At 45.1% G+C, this 18,572-nt stretch overlaps 1 protein-coding gene across 1 annotated transcript in view; it reads left to right on the forward strand.

The window, feature by feature from the left end:
- PLEKHG3 (pleckstrin homology and RhoGEF domain containing G3) overlaps positions 1–18,572 on the forward strand; it is a 608,515-nt gene that overhangs the window by 229,848 nt on the left and 360,095 nt on the right. The window contains exon 3 of the mRNA XM_086939446.1: positions 9,520–9,853. Within this exon, the coding sequence (XP_086795572.1) occupies positions 9,520–9,853 (334 nt within the window). The remainder of the gene's footprint in view (positions 1–9,519; positions 9,854–18,572) is intronic.

An 18,572-nucleotide genomic window follows, 5' to 3' on the forward strand; every position in this document is an offset into this window, starting at 1 on the left:
CATCTCAGTCCTAGCTGTGTGATTGGGCGAAAATTTTTCTGTGATGTGGTCAGCTCTTCTGAGGAAGGTGACCCAGTTGACCCATCCTTTGAAAGTGGCTTTGGCCGTGTTTTTCCAATTTGCTTAGATGGTTTTTACCGCCCCAGTAAGTAGGAGGTCCACTAGGTCTCTGTCTTCCTTACTTTCTAGGACTGGTGCCATGAATACTGTGGCTAGTCTTACGAAGAAGAAGGTACATATGTAACAGTTCCAGTGAGAGTGATACATGCTGGAACTGTTACATATGTACCTTCTTCTTGATTCTCCACTCTGTCTGTTTCACGGTAGGGATAGCTGCTTTTGGTTGCACTGAACTGCCCCCTGCTTCCAGAAATTAAATTTTCGCCTTTGATTTCGTGAGCCCTCTTGGAGACTGTCTGCCTACCAGGTTACCTCTCTAATCCGTCCTGTGATTCATCCATATTGCATGGGCCTCTGTAGTGCCGTCGCCACCTGCAGATAAAATGCCATTATTTATAGTCATGCATGCCTCACATTCCTGCTAGATCCTGGCGCACCCCATGACCTGCAGACTCTTGAAATTATTTTTTGCTTTAACCTTCAGTACATTTTAATCTTGCCTTAAGTGGAGGAAAACTGTACAGTAGTATTTCATCACGAGGTCTAAAGATCCCACTCTGTTGCTGTGTAATGTATAAAAGCCATCGTTTTACTGGATTTCATTTAGGCTTTTATCTTCTTTTCTTGTTGGCATGCAGGAGGTACTATTTGGCTAGCAGGGGGCACTCGGGGGGTATTCGGGCTCTTAATAAATCAATAAAGGGAGGGTGCCCTAAGGCAGCATCATTTAAATTAATGGTATAGACAGTATTTTTATTTGAGCAGTAAGCACACACTCTCTAGTATATGCATAGATAGAAGGTTTAAGCAAAGTCAACAGGAATGAGATGAAGATGTATTTGCCTGTTCAAAGTGTTTGGCTGGGTGATGTGAGAAAAATGTGCCACGGATTGTGATTCCAAGAGAGCAGTAAGATGGGGTCTTTGCAGTGATATAAAATGTTTACTTTGACAATTGCTCTACTATTTAACGTTCGCACTATTTACTTATGTGTAGAGTTTTATACAGCACAAACATAACCCGAAGGCATCAGACTGCTTCACCAAATTTGCATAGCAGAAGTTGTAGGTTTACAGATTGATATCTGCTGTACATCTACAATCACACTGACGCTTTTGGTGTAGCGAGTAGATTTAGATCTGTACAGGATCTAAAAGCTGCATTTTGCAGCCATTGATTCCTGGCATTGGGCTCTATTTTCAGCTTCTGGGGTGAATAGGGCATCCGCCAGCTGATGGCTCCCTTGCCACTAGATAGAACTGGCTTTACACCATTCCTGGCTCTGGCTCATCAATTCGCTCTCCGCAAGATTACACTATTTAATACATCAAGTGAGGTGACTTAAAGTTCATGTACGTTTGTAACACATATTTAATCTTTGAAGGTAAACCTTAGGTTGCGTGTGGTAGCAAGGGGTATATTGTTGTGTGATATAACTTGAGTATTATTCAGTGAATACATTTAGCTGAGTCACGCAGGGTGTGTGTTGACTTAAAAGAGGGCAGACAAAGATGAAACCGAGGCAGAAGGGGCGAATGTTAAGGCTTTTCTGAGGCCCTCCGATAACTCATGGTGCCTTATGATTGCAAGAATACATGTGGTGCTTCTACTGCATGAACCTATTTGAAAGGCAGAGGAGCGCTGTCCAGGATCAAAGACCAGCATAAAGTCAGCGAGTGATGGGAGAGGCAGCTGGTCCAAGGATGCTTAATGCACTGTGATCTCGTCTTCATTAAAGAGGTACATCTTCAAATCTTTTCAAAATTGGAGCAGTACTGGGAATGTGCTGATGGATAGGAGAGATTGTTCCAGATTCTGAGTGTATAGATGGAAAAGGTCTGCTGCGGTCTAATGGTATACTGGCTGTGTGTGTGCCGAGAGCCACCAGTAATGGTGAGCTTGTTTTCCATATAAATGGGGTTGCCATTGTGATGGCCCTGCAAATGATGCAGCTAGTTTTGAAGATAAATGGTCTCCTGTCTGGGGGGCATGGAACACATACTGGGGAGAGATATATAGTCTGCCGCGCAATTCCTTATCTGAAGATTTGCCCTCACCATAAATGCTGTGTCCCAAGAGCCATCATAACTCTGTTCCTACTGAGATTATCACTGTATTATTGAATGAATTCCTCCCATGTGTTAACTGTCAATTTGAGTCTTGATACTATTTCGAAACAGATTGTTTAATAAAAAGATTTATTTAAAAAAAAAAAAAAACAGTTTGGGAACCTAAGGTATCAGGTCCAAAGGGGTGTATACTTCTGCAATTATTTTTGGTAGCTTCCGTTCACGATCTGGAACGGCAACTGTTTCCAGTCATTGCGCATGGCCATAATCAAAGCTTCTCTCTTAATGTTGCGTAGGATGATTGAAGAAATTGTGCAACAGTTCCCCATTAATTTAATTTCCAAGTCAATGAACATTGGAGTTTTGCTTGTGCAGCATTGCTGTAACTTGGCTTTGATTTGAGCAATGTGCCCACGGCTGCTTTATGCAGGTCTTTGTTGATAAGAAGGTGGCCTTATTTTAGTCGTCCTAGACTGAAGAAAGAGACTTAAGCCACTGTCCCCATCTATGCATCAAAGAGCACGCTTAGCATTCTATATGACCCATATTTCCAGCTTTATTTGGGTAGGCTATTGAGTATCTAAATAAAAAAGGGTGGTATAGTTAGTTGTCAAGGACCTAAGAATAAAAGTTAGGTTTTTGTGCCCTTTGGTTTTAATGGACTGCATTCCATCCATGTTGCCACTTCATCAAGCTCTTTCGGTTGAATTCGGTCTTTTGTTTCAATATGTCATGTCCTGTTCCGGTTAGATCTGAAGTTCAATTTCTGTAGGATGACAGACATGGTGCAGTGTGTTTATGAAAATATTTGGGCTGGCTTTGGAAATTAAATGCAATATAGTCTGCTAGTTGCTCATGGACATGGTTTGGAATAATGCCCTTCTCTATTGATACCTGGCTACAATTTACTTAGTTGTTTAATAGATCCTTTCTATCTTAATGCTGAATTAGCAGCAATATCATAAGTATGTTCTAATTTTGAGGATTTTTGTTCTTTTACACATTACCATATTTTTGGATAAGAAGGATGGAGTACCTAGTTTTTCTCCAAGTGTCTATTCCCTCATTGTGTGCTGCACTCGTTGGGACAAAATACAGGTTTGCCTCTGAGGTAATGGCACAAATGTATTCTTAATGTTTATGAATCATTCGACTCAACATAACACTCAAACCTTGGGCTTGTAAAATATACTTTGTCTAATTCAATTGTACACCTTGTGAATTTTGTATCACAGTATGGAGTGTATTCATTTCAAATTTAACTCCACTTTAAACAAAGCTTATATATTATCTTTAAGCTTGTTTCCATTAAAAGAAATACACACTAGTTATGTGGACATAAGAAAAAAGTGGGAATAATTTCATGAAATAAACATGTTGTATTAGGTTAGCTCATCTTACTTGTAGCGCATAACTTATTTTCGTTTTTTTTCAATAATCAATAATCTTATTATGAACCTTATATTTTATTTTTTTGTCAGAAAGACCCCATCTAATCACAAATGCACACTTGGGGAAAATGTACTAGCATCAAGTAGACAATCCTTCAGAATATGCAGACACGTTAAGCAACTGATTCCTCCTGAACACCAGCCCCATAAGGGTGGTCCACCAATAAGTGTAGAAGTGTGGCTCACTGGTTAGAGCAGGCAGACCCTGAAGCAGATGTCAGACCCGGGACCAGGGTTCAATTCCCGACGCAGCAGGGTCTTGAGCTCAAATGTCCATGGACTCGAAAAATTCTCGCTTCGGTGCCTGACCTAATCATGGGTTCACACTCTGCAACTCTGGACATTAAGCTTGCTTAATCTCCACAACGGCCCCCCCGCGGCGGGATGCCTGGCTTTCACCTTGGGGATGCCCTGTAGGGGCTATCTCACAGGGAAAAGCCAGGACGGGTTCCCCAGGCAAGCGCGGAGATACCCCTTCGGGGGCCGAATCAGGCGCTATATAAGAATATAATAATAATAATAATAATAATAAGGATGGTCCACCCTTACAAAGGATGCTTTATAAATGAGCACATGCACCCGTAACTTGCTACAAATGGCGTTTGTCAATGGACAGTAATCCGGTCGTTGACCATAGCTTATGTCACTTGCCTCCACCGATCCCAGAATTTTACAGTTTTTCCAGGAGAAAGCGGACACATTCAGGAGGCAAAGTAGATATCTCCATCTTTCAAATCATGCACTTTTAGGTCTCGCCTGGCGAAAGCAGTGCATGCGCTTGTGAAATCTGATAAATTCGATGTACATAGACAGCATTCATTCCCCTTCTTCTCCCACTCCTCTCCTTGTGAGCACCATGGATACTGTAAATTATTGACTATATCACCCTGCCAGTAAGAGCCCGTACCCCTGTGTATATGCACGGCCATTCTAGGCACCATGGCCCTTTTTTACCCATTAGACTCCCCAGCTTCCCTCCTGCGCGTATCTTGCACCCCCTCTCTCATGTACAGGCCATGAAACCCACTCCCTTTGCGCGACCCTGATGTGAAAGGTAACCCTCCTGCTTGACCCAGGCCTTCTCCATTCCCCTCTTGAAGAAGCATCCTTCGCCTCAGCTGACATGGCCCCCCCAGTTGTATCTGGTTGCCCCTGTTCCCCCATGTACAGGTCGTAAGATCTCTCTCTCTCTCTCTCCCTCTCTGCGCGGCTCTGGTCCTGCACGCACCCCGTCCCCCCCCTCCTTCTCCTCACATGAACAAGTCATAAACCCTCTTCTTCCGCAAAGCCCTGTCCTTGCGAGTCACGGCCGCGCCTGACCAGCACCTCCTCCCCTTCCATGAATGTCCCTCTGTTGACGAGCCTTCCCTCCACGCTCGATTGTCCACGCAGACATGAATACCACTCCTTTGATGACCCCTACCCCCGAGTCCGGCTGACCACACATGTCCGAGGCCATCGCCTAAGCCAGGAGATACCATTTACTGCCCTTATTGTATGCCTAGCCACTCCACCCCCTGGGCTATGATCAGGCGCACACATCCTACGACACACTCAGCTGCATGATTGCCCTCCCCTCTTATCAGCAGGTCAAGGGTCCCCATTGTGAATGTATGTGGAATAGGATCATCACGAGGATTATAGGAATGTTTTCCTTTTGCGACACACTGACCTGATTGTATCATCAAATGTTCAGCAAATGTATAAAAGCCAGAGTCTCACGCTCACTTGTTAGAGCACCTCCCGAAAGACACTGTGTTTCGTGTCCGAAATGACTTGCTCTCCTCATGAGAAATAAAACTCTGTTCTTGATTCCTGCTCCCAGCGCCCGTCTCTTTATTTGGTAATTATTCAGAATGGGTACTGAGAGGCGGTTTGCGCCAGCAGCCTGGGCATCGTTAGGATTATGGGCTCACTTTCCACACGCTGCACTGCCATGCAGAGGCTTCTTGGAATCAATACGGATTCTGAAGCCATGTCCCATCTCCACCTTCAGCTTTGATTTGTGCGTGTCGTTTGGCGTCACAAATTATGCCAAAGGCAGTGCAATGATTGCACCGAAGGCTTGCCAATCCCTCATTGTTAAAAACACAGTTGATGGACAGAATGCAGAACAATGTCTTACATTCACCCCAGTACAAAGATCTGGGCCTAGATCCATCGTTTTTTTGCACTCCACACCACCCTAGGTCAGACAATGGCTATATGCAAATCAGCCTTGACCCTGTGCCTTATGGGAACAGTCCAGCCAGAACTACCAAGCCATGTCTTTCCTAGACCGGAATCAAGCATCCATGGATGCTTGATTCCATATAGCCATTGTCTGACCTAGGGTGGTGTGGCGTGCAAAAAAAAGATGGATTTAGGCCCAGATCTTTGTACTGGGGTGAATGTAAGACATTGTTCTGCATTCTGTCCATCAACTGTGTTTTTTGCAATTTTCACCCAGAGTGGGCTGGGTATGCTCAGACGTGAGTCCCAGCTTCTCCACATCACTGGAGTCAAGCTATCCAGGCTGAAGAAGGCTGATAGCCAGAAACCGGTCCTTGGATGCTTGATTCCGGTCTAGGAAAGACATGGCTTGGTAGTTCGGGCTGGACTGTTCCCATGAGGCACAGGGTCAAGGCTGATTTGCATATAGCCATTGTCTGACCTAGGGTGGTGTGGAGTGCAAAAAAACGATGGATTTAGGCCCAGATCTTTGTACTGGGGTGAATGTAAGACATTGTTCTGCATTCAGTCCATCAACTGTTTTTTTTGCAATTTTCCCCCCGAGTGGGCTGGGTATGCTCAGAAGTGAGTCCCAGGCTCTCCACATCGCTGGAGTCAAGCTATCCAGGCTGAAGAAGGCTGATAGCCAGAAACCGGTCCTTGGATGCTTGATTCCGGTCTAGGAAAGACATGGCTTGGTAGTTCGGGCTGGACTGATCCCATGAGGCACAGGGTCAAGGCTGATTTGCATATAGCCATTGTCTGACCTAGGGTGGTGTGGAGTGCAAAAAAACGATGGATTTAGGCCCAGATCTTTGTACTGGGGTGAATGTAAGACATTGTTCTGCATTCAGTCCATCAACTGTGTTTTTTGCAATTTTCACCCCGAGTGGGCTGGGTATGCTCAGAAATGAGTCCCAGGCTCTCCACATCGCTGGAGTCAAGCTATCCAGGCTGAAGAAGGCTGATAGCCAGAAACCGGTCCTTGGATGCTTGATTCCGGTCTAGGAAAGACATGGCTTGGTAGTTCGGGCTGGACTGTTCCCATGAGGCACAGGGTCAAGGCTGATTTGCATATAGCCATTGTCTGACCTAGGGTGGTGTGGAGTGCAAAAAAACGATGGATTTAGGCCCAGATCTTTGTACTGGGGTGAATGTAAGACATTGTTCTGCATTCAGTCCATCAACTGTGTTTTTTGCAATTTTCCCCCCGAGTGGGCTGGGTATGCTCAGAAGTGAGTCCCAGGCTCTCCACATCGCTGGAGTCAAGCTATCCAGGCTGAAGAAGGCTGATAGCCAGAAACCGGTCCTTGGATGCTTGATTCCGGTCTAGGAAAGACATGGCTTGGTAGTTCGGGCTGGACTGTTCCCATGAGGCACTGGCTCAGAGCTGATTTGCATATAGCCAGTGTCTAACCCAGGGTGGTGTGGAGTGCAAAAAAACGATGGATTTAGGCCCAGATCTTTGTACTGGGGTGAATGTAAGACATTGTTCTGCATTCTGTCCATCAACTGTGTTTTTTGCAATCCCTCATTGTTGCCACCCTGTCTCCTTTTAGCCACGCCCACCGGGATTGGATCTCTTACCGGCGGCGTGACACTGTGGGTTAATTAATAGCTCTCTGCACTTTTTTTTAAACGATTGTGTGTGCCACCACCCGTCCTTCATAAGTGAAACTCAGGTGGAACACATGACGTTGTACTGCAAGGACTGTAGCAATGCTTTGCTACCCCTCAATCCCTGTATGTTCATGTGCATCTCCTTTTCTGATTGATTTCCTCACTGGCTTCGCTAGCGCCACCTCCTTAGTAACTATCATGCGACGGTCAGGCCGCACGCCAGATTGTCAGTTTTGAGTTGTAAGCTTGTTTCTTGACTGAACAGCCTGCTTTCTCTCGTCCGTGTTGAAGAAAACCCAAGGTATACAATAGATTTGCCTGCCATTGACTAGAACAGTCTCTCAGATGGTGACTACGCTTCCGCACTTGTCACGGCGTCCGCAGGTTTGTTATAGGATTTGTGCCCTGCACCAAACCCCTCCCCTCGACTGCCACTGCAGGCATAAGTGCGGCGATTGGTCACATCCCAGACCAACTTTTTGGCCCCTCAAAGTGGTTGCGACTACCCATGCTGTAGAGAAACATGTTGGCTTCTCAAGCTGATGAGTGGTCTTCGAGGGTCGGATCGCCTTACACTAAAGGCTCCTTGAGGGGTCTTTATTTTTAGGTCTCGCCAATTTGTAGCACTAACTTAAAGCCATTTATGGATCACACGCAGCCAATCACAGCGTCTGTAGCTGACTCCCAGATTTATCTTATTGTCACCAGTAGAAGTGACCGATGCTTCACTGCCTGCAGATCTTCTCAGAGGAAAGGACGCTGATGAGCTAAAATTGAATTGTGCTAAAACTAAACAGCTAAATTCATGCTTCTCGCCCACAGATTTCACTCTAGGAGCTCATCCCAGAACCTTTCATTCCACACCCCCCCCCCATCCCCCCATCCCCACACACCCTTCCACAGCTTTTCGACACATAAATTACAACAGAATCGAGGGCATTGGTATCAAGGAAACAAAGCCATACTCCACTCCAGGCACCTCCCACGTGCACTTATTCAAGGTGTCACATCTAACCTGCGCTGTGATTTGGGTAGCTGAAATTACTAAAATATTTAAAACTGCGCAAGTGCCTATCATATTATCAAAGAAGTTATTTCATATACCATCCTTAACTGTTATTCATGTGCTTTGAATCACAAATCTAACTCTTTGAGCTCAGAGGCACTGATGTTATGTGAAAGGATGAAAGGCTGTGCCCTCTTCAGGTTACACACATACTTGACGACTTGTGCATTAACTCGCTGAGTTATCTCAGTACTTCACAGATTCGCCACCGAGAGCATGAATGTGGAGCCTGTAGGGAAACATGTTGGGTTATCAGCCAGATGAGTGGTCCTCGAGGGTCGGCCCTCTTACATCACACACTTGCAAGTCTACTTTCTAGTGTCCATTTCCATTTAACAACTTTATTTAGGCATTCATGCCATACAAGTTTACACATCATCAGTGACAAAGCAGCAAGGATAAAAAAGATAAATAAATAAAACATATGCTGTATTCAAAGTGCATCGGATTGTCACAGTTATTTGGACTTATCAGTGCACGACAATAAGAACAAATCTAAAACCAGCATTAAAAATGCAATAGGTCTCGCCTTTGATTAAGTTACAGCCATTTGCTATGCTATACCATACCATTAGGAAAGCAAATGACTTTAACTTAATCAAAGGCGAGACCTGTTGCATTTTCAATGCTTGTTCTTTTTAGCAGCATTCCACCCACAACATCCCCCCTCATGTCTATTTCTTCAGCCAGAAAGCAAATGGCAATTGCTGATGTATTCAGTCAAATGGAAGCAGTGATACGTCCTTCCGCACCCATGAGGGAGGAAGGGGTGTGTGTCGGTGTGTCTGGGTGTGTGATGTCATGTCAGACAATGAAGGATAAAGTCTTGAGGGATACACAGGCTCAGCTGGAAAGATGAACTAATGGTGGTCAAATGTCAGACCACAGATTAAGAGGAGAAATCAAAGAGAAATTACCTGATTTGGTTGATGTTGCGCTGCTTATTTAACATTTAATTGTTCTGCTTTTCCCTTTAATATAGATGGGAAGCGTAGAATGCCTGGATGACTTCCTGCTGTGGGTACATCATTCGAAGAGGAATCGTGAAAGTTTCAAGGGTTTGCTGCGGTTGTCGCAAGAATCCAGGATGGATCGCATGAATAAAGGATCTGCTTCTAAGGAGTCCACCCAAGGGCAGTCTGTCCCTTCACGTCTCAGTGGATGCACGAATGAAGGTAGTCTGTTTGAGCCTCATGCAGTGGATCCGGGGTCCACATCCGAGGGAAGCACGTCTTCTGAGACTTCATCATTGAAGACCGGATCCCAAAGGTTTGAAGAATTGGTTAGTTCATCCTCTCTGGCACCCTTTGTGGAAGGTCAGTGCACCCACGTTGTAACAACTGAATAGACAATACTCAATATATGTACATGATTAGATACACTCTGTGTTTGGTGGCTGTGTGTGTTCTGCTCTGGTGTGGAACAAGGTTTTAACACAGTAATGTTGTCCTGTAGATTGACAAAAATCCTAAACGAATTGTGCAGGCTTACAAAATTGATGGTCTTGTGTGATGCTTCTGATACGAAAGTGTAAAGGCAATATGCCATTGGTGTGCAATGGAACTTGTGGGTCATTTGGTGGATTCAAAGGGGAATAAAGTCCCCCTTCGCACTCTTTAAAATGCTAATATTTATTTAATGATTAAAGGGCTTTTTGGAAAGAAAATGGGATTTATCTCTCTTTGGTCAAGGTCCGTCAGCTTAAAAACGAAAGGGGCGACGCTATTTCTATCTTCTGTATCTCGTCTGAGAAGGTTGCTGTCACTCGCTCACGTTTCACTTCACAAGCTTGAGTTAATGATCAGATCAGTATTCTCTTTGTCACTTGTGTTACTATTGAAATGAATATTAAGAGAAAGCTGATCTTTCTTTTTATCATTTCTACCAATATAGATTACCCCAAAAACATGGCAAATACATTAAATATAATGTACGCTCCACTCCAATGGTGGGATGCAAGCCAAGTATGTTAACCATGAAGGAAACTGGAGTTTGAGGCGCTTTCTGGGGTGGCACACAGGCTAAATTATCCCTTCAGGAGCCATTGTATGCAGAGGGACTAGTGGAATGTTTCATTCCACAGACCAATGGGAGGCAGATATCCTGTAGGTAACTGGATGCAGGTCTGCTGAACAGCCACGGAAGGTGGATTTGTTGCTAGGCATGCTGGGTTATTAGAGAAGGTCAAACATACTTTCATGTGATGATTTCCGGGACCTTCTGGTTTATAGCTCAATCACAAATAGTCTCTTAATGTGCATTGCTTAGCCACAGTAGACCAGTAAAACAATCATTTTTGCAAAGAAATGGAGAACAAGTGAAGCAACAAAAGGTGGGCGTAGCTTTAGAGCGGTGTTAGGGGTGTTACACCCAGGGGCGGCTCCTCCGTTAGAGCGGAGGAGAGTCGCCTCACTGATTTCTTGCAGTGCTAGAAGCAGAAACATAAAATGGTATTTTAAATACCATTTTATGTTTCTGCTTCTCGTGCTGCGAGAAAGCAGAAGGGTATGCCTGGTTGGGGGCAGTCGGGTGGGCGGGTTGGGAGGAGTGGCTTGCCCAGTGCTATGGGCCTTGACTGTTTGGTCGGCAAACCAGTCATGCGCACTCTGCATTTTCTCTATGTGGGCTGCATGCAGTCTACATAGAGAAAATGGCCTCTCATTGGCCCCTGGCTGAGCGCAGTCCCCACCAATCACAACGCTACCATTGCAATGTTGGGATTGGCTTGGGGAGGGGAGGGAGGCTGCCTGCTTCCTGTTCCTGCAGGAGATCAGGAAAGCAGCAGGAAAACGAGAAACCCGGCCAGGAGCGGAGGCGGCGCGTGACCCAGTAATGCAAGTGTTTTTTTTATTTTTCAATTCCCCCCGTGTGACCCCCCCCCCCCACCCACGAGTCATGCAAGCAGTGACTGGTTACAACCCCCCAATAAATATATCTTCGGGTAAATAATTGGGTACAGAGGCTTTTAGTCGTGTATTGTGAGGTGTCTGTGTATTGAAATTTTCCTGGTGAAATCCGACAAAGACAAAATCCCACACACACTCACTCCTCTCTCTATTTTGAAAGTCTTCAAAAATATTGGTTATTTTACAAAATATTGTTGTTTTCTCTCACTTAGTACTCCTACCAATCTGCATTCCTCTCCCTTTCCACTGCCCCTTCAGTCCATCTTGTGTGCCCTGCTTGTCGTATAAGGTATTTTAACTTTAAATGCCAGCATGATATTTGGAAAATCTGCAGCTCCCATAATCTTAATCTTACTGACCGTGCTACACCCCTGAACAAAAGAATTTGAAGGTTTACTTAACCCCAGTGGCTTTTATTAGTCTTGTGCTTGTTAGATAATCTAGAATCTATATATTCGACTTAAAACGTATTTAGAATTGTATTTTTGCAGTGCTTTACCAGATTGCGAACAATTCTCTCCCAAGCAATTTAAATCCTATCCATATCACACACTCTTTCCAGCAGCATTCTGTATTTTGTTAGAATTTAACCCAGCAAACTCAAAACCACAAGTGGACATTTTCAGACATTAACCCGAGCTCTTGAGCTCAGGAAAGAATGTTATTGTTCCATGCATTGTCCTTCTTTTCAACAGATTAAGACTATCAGGTAAGCACTATCAAATGATAAGCGGTACAGTTTTCAAATCAACGTAGATCACAGATTCAGCAATAAGGCTGGTGGGTTAGAAGTGGTACTTATGGTCTAATGTAATGTTAGTATGGCATGTTGGTTATGGTAGGGTAGGTTAGGTTGGTAGGGTACATAGGCATTGTAGGTTGGGTATGACAGGTTAGACATGGCATGTTGGTTATGGTAGGGTAAGTTAAGTTGGTACGGTACATAGGCCTGATAGGTTAGATATGGCATGTTGGTTATGGATAATTGGGTATGGTTGGTTGGGTATGGCATGTTAGTTATGGTAGGTTACATTATGGCATGGTTGGTGCGGTACATAGGCATGCTAGGTTAGATATGGCGTGTTGGTTATGTTAGTGTAAGTTAGGTTGGTGCGGTACATAGGCATGCTAGGTTAGATATGGCATGACAAGTCAACGCCGTCTCATCTTCATGCTTCAACATCCTACGCATGCTCAATAAAATCTTCCGTTGGATCCCCATTGAAACAAGAAAGACAGTCACCCACGCACTGGTTACTAGCCGACTGGATTATGGAAATACCCTTTACGCCGGAACCACTGCCAAACTACAGAAAAAACTCCAACGCATCCAAAACGCCTCAGCCAGACTCATACTGGACATCCCCCGTCAAGCTCACATTTCCGGTCACCTGAAATACTTCCACTGGCTCCCCATCAACAAGAGAATAACGTTCAGTCTCCTCACCCACGCACACAAGGCCCTCTACGACCTAGGACCCGAATGCCTCAACACAAGACTGTCCTTCTACACACCCACCCGCCAACTACGATCATCCAATCAAGCACTTGCCGCAATTCTGCGCATCCACAGATCCACCATGGGAGGAAGATCCTTCTCCTACTTAGCGGCCAAGACCTGGAATTCTCTCCCCACTCACCTCCGCCTTACACAGAACCACCTCTCCTTCAGAAAGCTGCTAAAAACCTGGCTTTTCGAGAAGTAATTCAGCTAAAAACCTGGCTTTTCGATAAGTAATTCACCCTACCTCCCTCAAGCGCCTTGAGACCCTCTGGGTGAGGAGTGCGCTATATAAATTCTTGAACTTGAACATGTTGGTTATGTTAGTGTGAGTTAGGTTGGTACGGTACATAGGCATGCTAGGTTAGATATGGCATTTTGGTTATGTTAGTGTAGGTTAGGTTGGTGCGGTACATAGGCCTGCTAGGTTAGATATGGCGTGTTGGTTATGTTAGTGTAAGTTAGCTCAGTACGGTACATAGGCCTGCTAGGTTAGATATGGCATGTTGGTTATGTTAGTGTAGGTTAGGTTGGTGCGGTACATAGGCATGCTAGGTTAGATATGGCATGTTGGTTATGTTAGTGTAGGTTAGGTTGGTGCTGTACATAGGCATGCTAGGTTAGATATGGCATGTTGGTTATGTTAGTGTAGGTTAGGTTGGTGCGGTACATAGGCTTGCTAGGTTAGATATGGCTTGTTGGTTATGTTAGTGTAAGTTAGGTTGGTATGGTACATAGGCCTGCTAGGTTAGATATGGCTTGTTGAATATGTTAGTGTAGGTTAGGTTGGTACGGTACATAGGCATGCTAGGTTAGATATGCCATGTTGGTTATGTTAGTGTAGGTTAGGTTGGGGCGGTACATAGGCCTAATAGGTTAGATATGGCTTGTTGATTATGTTAGTGTAGGTTAGGTTGGTACGGTACATAGGCATGCTAGGTTAGGTATGCCATGTTGGTTATGTTAGTGTAGGTTAGGTTGGTGCGGTACATAGGCATGCTAGGTTAGATATGGCTTGTTGGTTATGTTTGTGTAAGTTGGGTTGGTCGGTACATAGGCATGCTAGGTTAGGTATGCCATGTTGGGTATGTTAGTGTAGGTTAGGTTGGTGCGGTACATAGGCATGCTAGGTTAGATATGGTGTGTTGGTTATGTTAGTGTAAGTTAGGTTGGTACGGTACATAGGCCTACTAGGTTAGATATGGCGTGTTAGTTATGTTAGTGTAAGTTAGGTTGGTACGGTACATAGGCATGCTAGGTTAGATATGGCTTGTTGGTTATGTTAGTGTAAGTTAGGTTGGTACGGTACATAGGCATGCTAGGTTAGATATGGCATGTTGGTTATGTTAGTGTAGGTTAGGTTGGTGCGGTACATAGGCATGCTAGGTTAGATATGGCTTGTTGGCTATGTTAGTGTAAGTTAGCTCGGTACGGTACATAGGCCTGCTAGGTTAGATATGGCTTGTTGATTATGTTAGTGTAGGTTGGTTGGTACGGTACATAGGCATGCTAGGTTAGATATGCCATGTTGGTTATGTTAGTGTAGGTTAGGTTGGTGCGGTACATAGGCATGCTAGGTTAGATATGGCTTGTTGGTTATGTTAGTGTAGGTTAGGTTGGGGCGGTACATAGGCATGCTAGGTTAGATATGGCTTGTTGGTTATGTTAGTGTAAGTTGGGTGGGTACGGTACATAGGCATGCTAGGTTAGATATGGCATGTTGGTTATGTTAGTGTAGGTTAGGTTGGTGCTGTACATAGGCATGCTAGGTTAGATATGGCATGTTGGTTATGTTAGTGTAGGTTAGGTTGGTACGGTACATAGGCATGCTAGGTTAGATATGGCTTGTTGGTTATGTTAGTGTAAGTTAGGTTGGTACGGTATATAGGCCTGCTAGGTTAGATATGGCTTGTTGAATATGTTAGTGTAGGTTAGGTTGGTACGGTACATAGGCATGCTAGGTTAGATATGCCATGTTGGTTATGTTAGTGTAGGTTAGGTTTGGGCGGTACATAGGCCTAATAGGTTAGATATGGCTTGTTGGTTATGTTAGTGTAAGTTAGGTTGGTGTGGTACATAGGCATGCTAGGTTAGATATGGTGTGTTGGTTATGTTAGTGTAAGTTAGGTTGGTACGGTACATAGGCCTACTAGGTTAGATATGGCGTGTTAGTTATGTTAGTGTAAGTTAGGTTGGTACGGTACATAGGCATGCTAGGTTAGATATGGCTTGTTGGTTATGTTAGTGTAAGTTAGGTTGGTACGGTACATAGGCATGCTAGGTTAGATATGGCTTGTTGGTTATGTTTGTGTAAGTTGGGTTGGTACGGTACATAGGCATGCTAGGTATGCCATGTTGGGTATGTTAGTGTAGGTTAGGTTGGTGCGGTACATAGGCATGCTAGGTTAGATATGGTGTGTTGGTTATGTTAGTGTAAGTTAGGTTGGTACGGTACATAGGCCTACTAGGTTAGATATGGCGTGTTAGTTATGTTAGTGTAAGTTAGGTTGGTACGGTACATAGGCATGCTAGGTTAGATATGGCGTGTTAGTTATGTTAGTGTAAGTTAGGTTGGTACGGTACATAGGCCTACTAGGTTAGATATGGCGTGTTAGTTATGTTAGTGTAAGTTAGGTTGGTACGGTACATAGGCCTACTAGGTTAGATATGGCGTGTTAGTTATGTTAGTGTAAGTTAGGTTGGTACGGTACATAGGCATGCTAGGTTAGATATGGCTTGTTGGTTATGTTAGTGTAGGTTAGGTTGGTGCGGTACATAGGCATGCTAGGTTAGATATGGCTTGTTGGTTATGTTAGTGTAAGTTAGCTCGGTACGGTACATAGGCCTGCTAGGTTAGATATGGCTTGTTGATTATGTTAGTGTAGGTTGGTTGGTACGGTACATAGGCATGATAGGTTAGATATGCCATGTTGGTTATGTTAGTGTAGGTTAGGTTGGTGCGGTACATAGGCATGCTAGGTTAGATATGGCTTGTTGGTTATGTTAGAGTAAGTTAGGTTGGTACGGTACATAGGCCTGCTAGGTTAGATATGGCTTGTTGGTTATGTTAGTGTAGGTTAGGTTGGTACGGTACATAGGCCTGCTAGGTTAGATATGGCTTGTTGGTTATGTTAGTGTAGGTTAGGTTGGTACGGTACATAGGCATGCTAGGTTAAATATGGCGTGTTGGTTATGGTAGGAGATTGGCATGTTAGGAAGTTGTAGTGGGGTAGGCATAGTATGTTGGGTATGGGATGGTTTGGTAGTTAAGTTGTAAGATAGGTAAGGCATGATGGTATTTCTGTTGTCCGTCCTAAAAAGTGTAAGAGTATATGCATCTGTATTCTAATACGAACGGAAATTGTGTTGTCTTTTTAAGCAGTCTGTGACTAAAATCAGGATTTTGCGACAAAGGAGTAAACCATATGAACACCCTTTCAAATAAATGAGTGAAAACGTTCACACTCCAATCTTCACAGTTCCAGGAATGTGCCTGCCTGCGGCGGTAGTTGAGACGCCGGGGCAGTTTTCTTCTGTAGCTAATGGGCGCTCAGCAGTGCATGGGTTTAAAGGGCTTTAGGGGTCAGCAGAGGTCGATACGGAACAGAGGGCGTACTTCCCTTGATCAACATTAATGTTCCACACACGCAATGCTGAGCTTGTAAGACTCGCCTGCTGGAGGGAAGAGCCAGGTTTCACCTGAACTAGTTTCGGTTTCACTCAAAATATTGACCCAGAAGATACCGCTGTTTTCAGTCACCATATTTACTAATAAGATATCTCAGTGAGTTAATCACTCTCGCGGAGTTGTAAATGAAAGGGGCAGCTTCTAGCTTGCACGAAGAGCGCGCTCAACATTCTGAGGTCGAAAAGTTGTGCGCTGTGAAGGATATTTCTTGGTAATATATCTGGGTTATATTTAAAGCACCGCTAAATAGCAGCACAAGCGCTATTCGAAAGTATTTTAGAATGTGGTTTAAAAAAATATGGATAACTTCAGACTGCTGCCGTACTTGCATACTGTCCTGAGGTGGTTTCATTTTGCAGCAATACCTTGGCAGGTGTCTTTGGCACGGCTCCAACTTGCAAAATATATAAGTGATGTCCTCTGTTATCGTCGTGCATTGAAAGTGTGGCTCAACGCGAGCTTTCTATTGAAATTCACACCATTGCCACACTGTGATGTAAAAAGGCTAATGTGGCTAGTGGCCGTGAGTTTCCGCCTGCCCGCTGGGGCTTGAAGGGGCTGCGCCTGGGGTGGCTCCTAGAAGCTGTGAATCATTATCGCGGGGTTACCACAGACTGCCTGCAAATGTTTACTTTTAATTCTGTCAGCGCTGCGGGCCATTTTGTTTCCTCTGTAAGCACTATCTCCGAGAGGCACTTCAGGCAGGCTGAGCTGAATCCCAGCAGCCCCGTCTCCCTCCCCGCCTGCTGAGCTCGTGCGTCCCCGCCCAGTCCCAGTCCTCCTCCCCGGAGAGGCGCTGCCTGGCGCTGGGCTGAGCTTCCAGTCTAGCTGCCGCCGCCGCCGCCGCCTCCTGCACTTTTCAGTGTTTTCGTGGGAGGGAGAGCCGTGCAAGGCCGCCTGGACTTTGGGAGCAGCGGACGCCGCGCTCGCAGTGCGTGAGGGGTTTTTGAACTTTCTCCGGAACTCCAGCCTCCTCTGCCCGGCCCCACAGGCGCAGGGGAGGCCGCCCCACCTTCAGTGCTCAGCTGCAAGGAACATGCCAACCCGCCGCTGATTGCCAATCCGTGCCACCCTCCGCGAGGGCACGCACAGCTGCCAGCATGTTTGAAGGTACGAGATGCACTGGGTTTTATTTCCTGGTTTCTACCGCATAATCTTGAACATAGTTTGCTTTGTAACATTCAAAGCACAGTTTAGTTTAATAACTTCTTTTACGTCTTTCTTGATCCTCTCGTGCACACGCATGGTATTTTTTTTATTTCATTGATACGCTCTTAAAAGTTATGGTGAAAGTAATATGTCACCTAGTTATGCTTTTTCTCATTATTTTTGGATCTGTATTTATGTTTGTTAATTAAGGGCTTCATGTACCAGAATGCAGTGTGAAGAAAACGGCTAAATGAGCACCTGGCATCGAACACGGCGAGGCAGTTTGAAGCCCGCTTTCGCGCCTCTCTCTCACTTTGGTGCCAATTTAAGTATTGTTTGTGTAGTGAGCACCTCTCCGCCCCGGCCCGCATGGTTTGGTTTACCCAGCTGTTCCAGCAAGCAGATGTTTCGCCGGTTAAAATAAACTGCATCCGAAGCAAGTGACCGCAGCCCTGAGAGCCGGAAGCCCTGCCTCGGCCCCCCCACCCCCTTGAACCCGTTAGCGTGGTCCATGGTCGTGAAGGGCAGCGGAGCAGCGCATTCCTCTTTGTGGCAGGTGTATTGGTTCAAACCATTTTCACACAGTGGGGGGCGGGCAGCCCCCCCCCCCCCCCTTAGCGCCCAGCCCCGTGACGCAGGTGCTCTGTTTATTAATTAGAATTATTTATGACTTGGACGTGCATCGGTACAAATGAAAGTCAAACTCGCACGTCAGAACAGGTTATGTGCCCGCATTACTTTGGTTTCAACTTGTGTGCAGTAAGCACTGTTAATTCCGCTGGAGCCGTGCC

This window comes from Lissotriton vulgaris, chromosome 9 (assembly GCF_964263255.1).
Source record: "Lissotriton vulgaris chromosome 9, aLisVul1.2, whole genome shotgun sequence".
NCBI lineage: Eukaryota > Metazoa > Chordata > Amphibia > Caudata > Salamandridae > Lissotriton > Lissotriton vulgaris.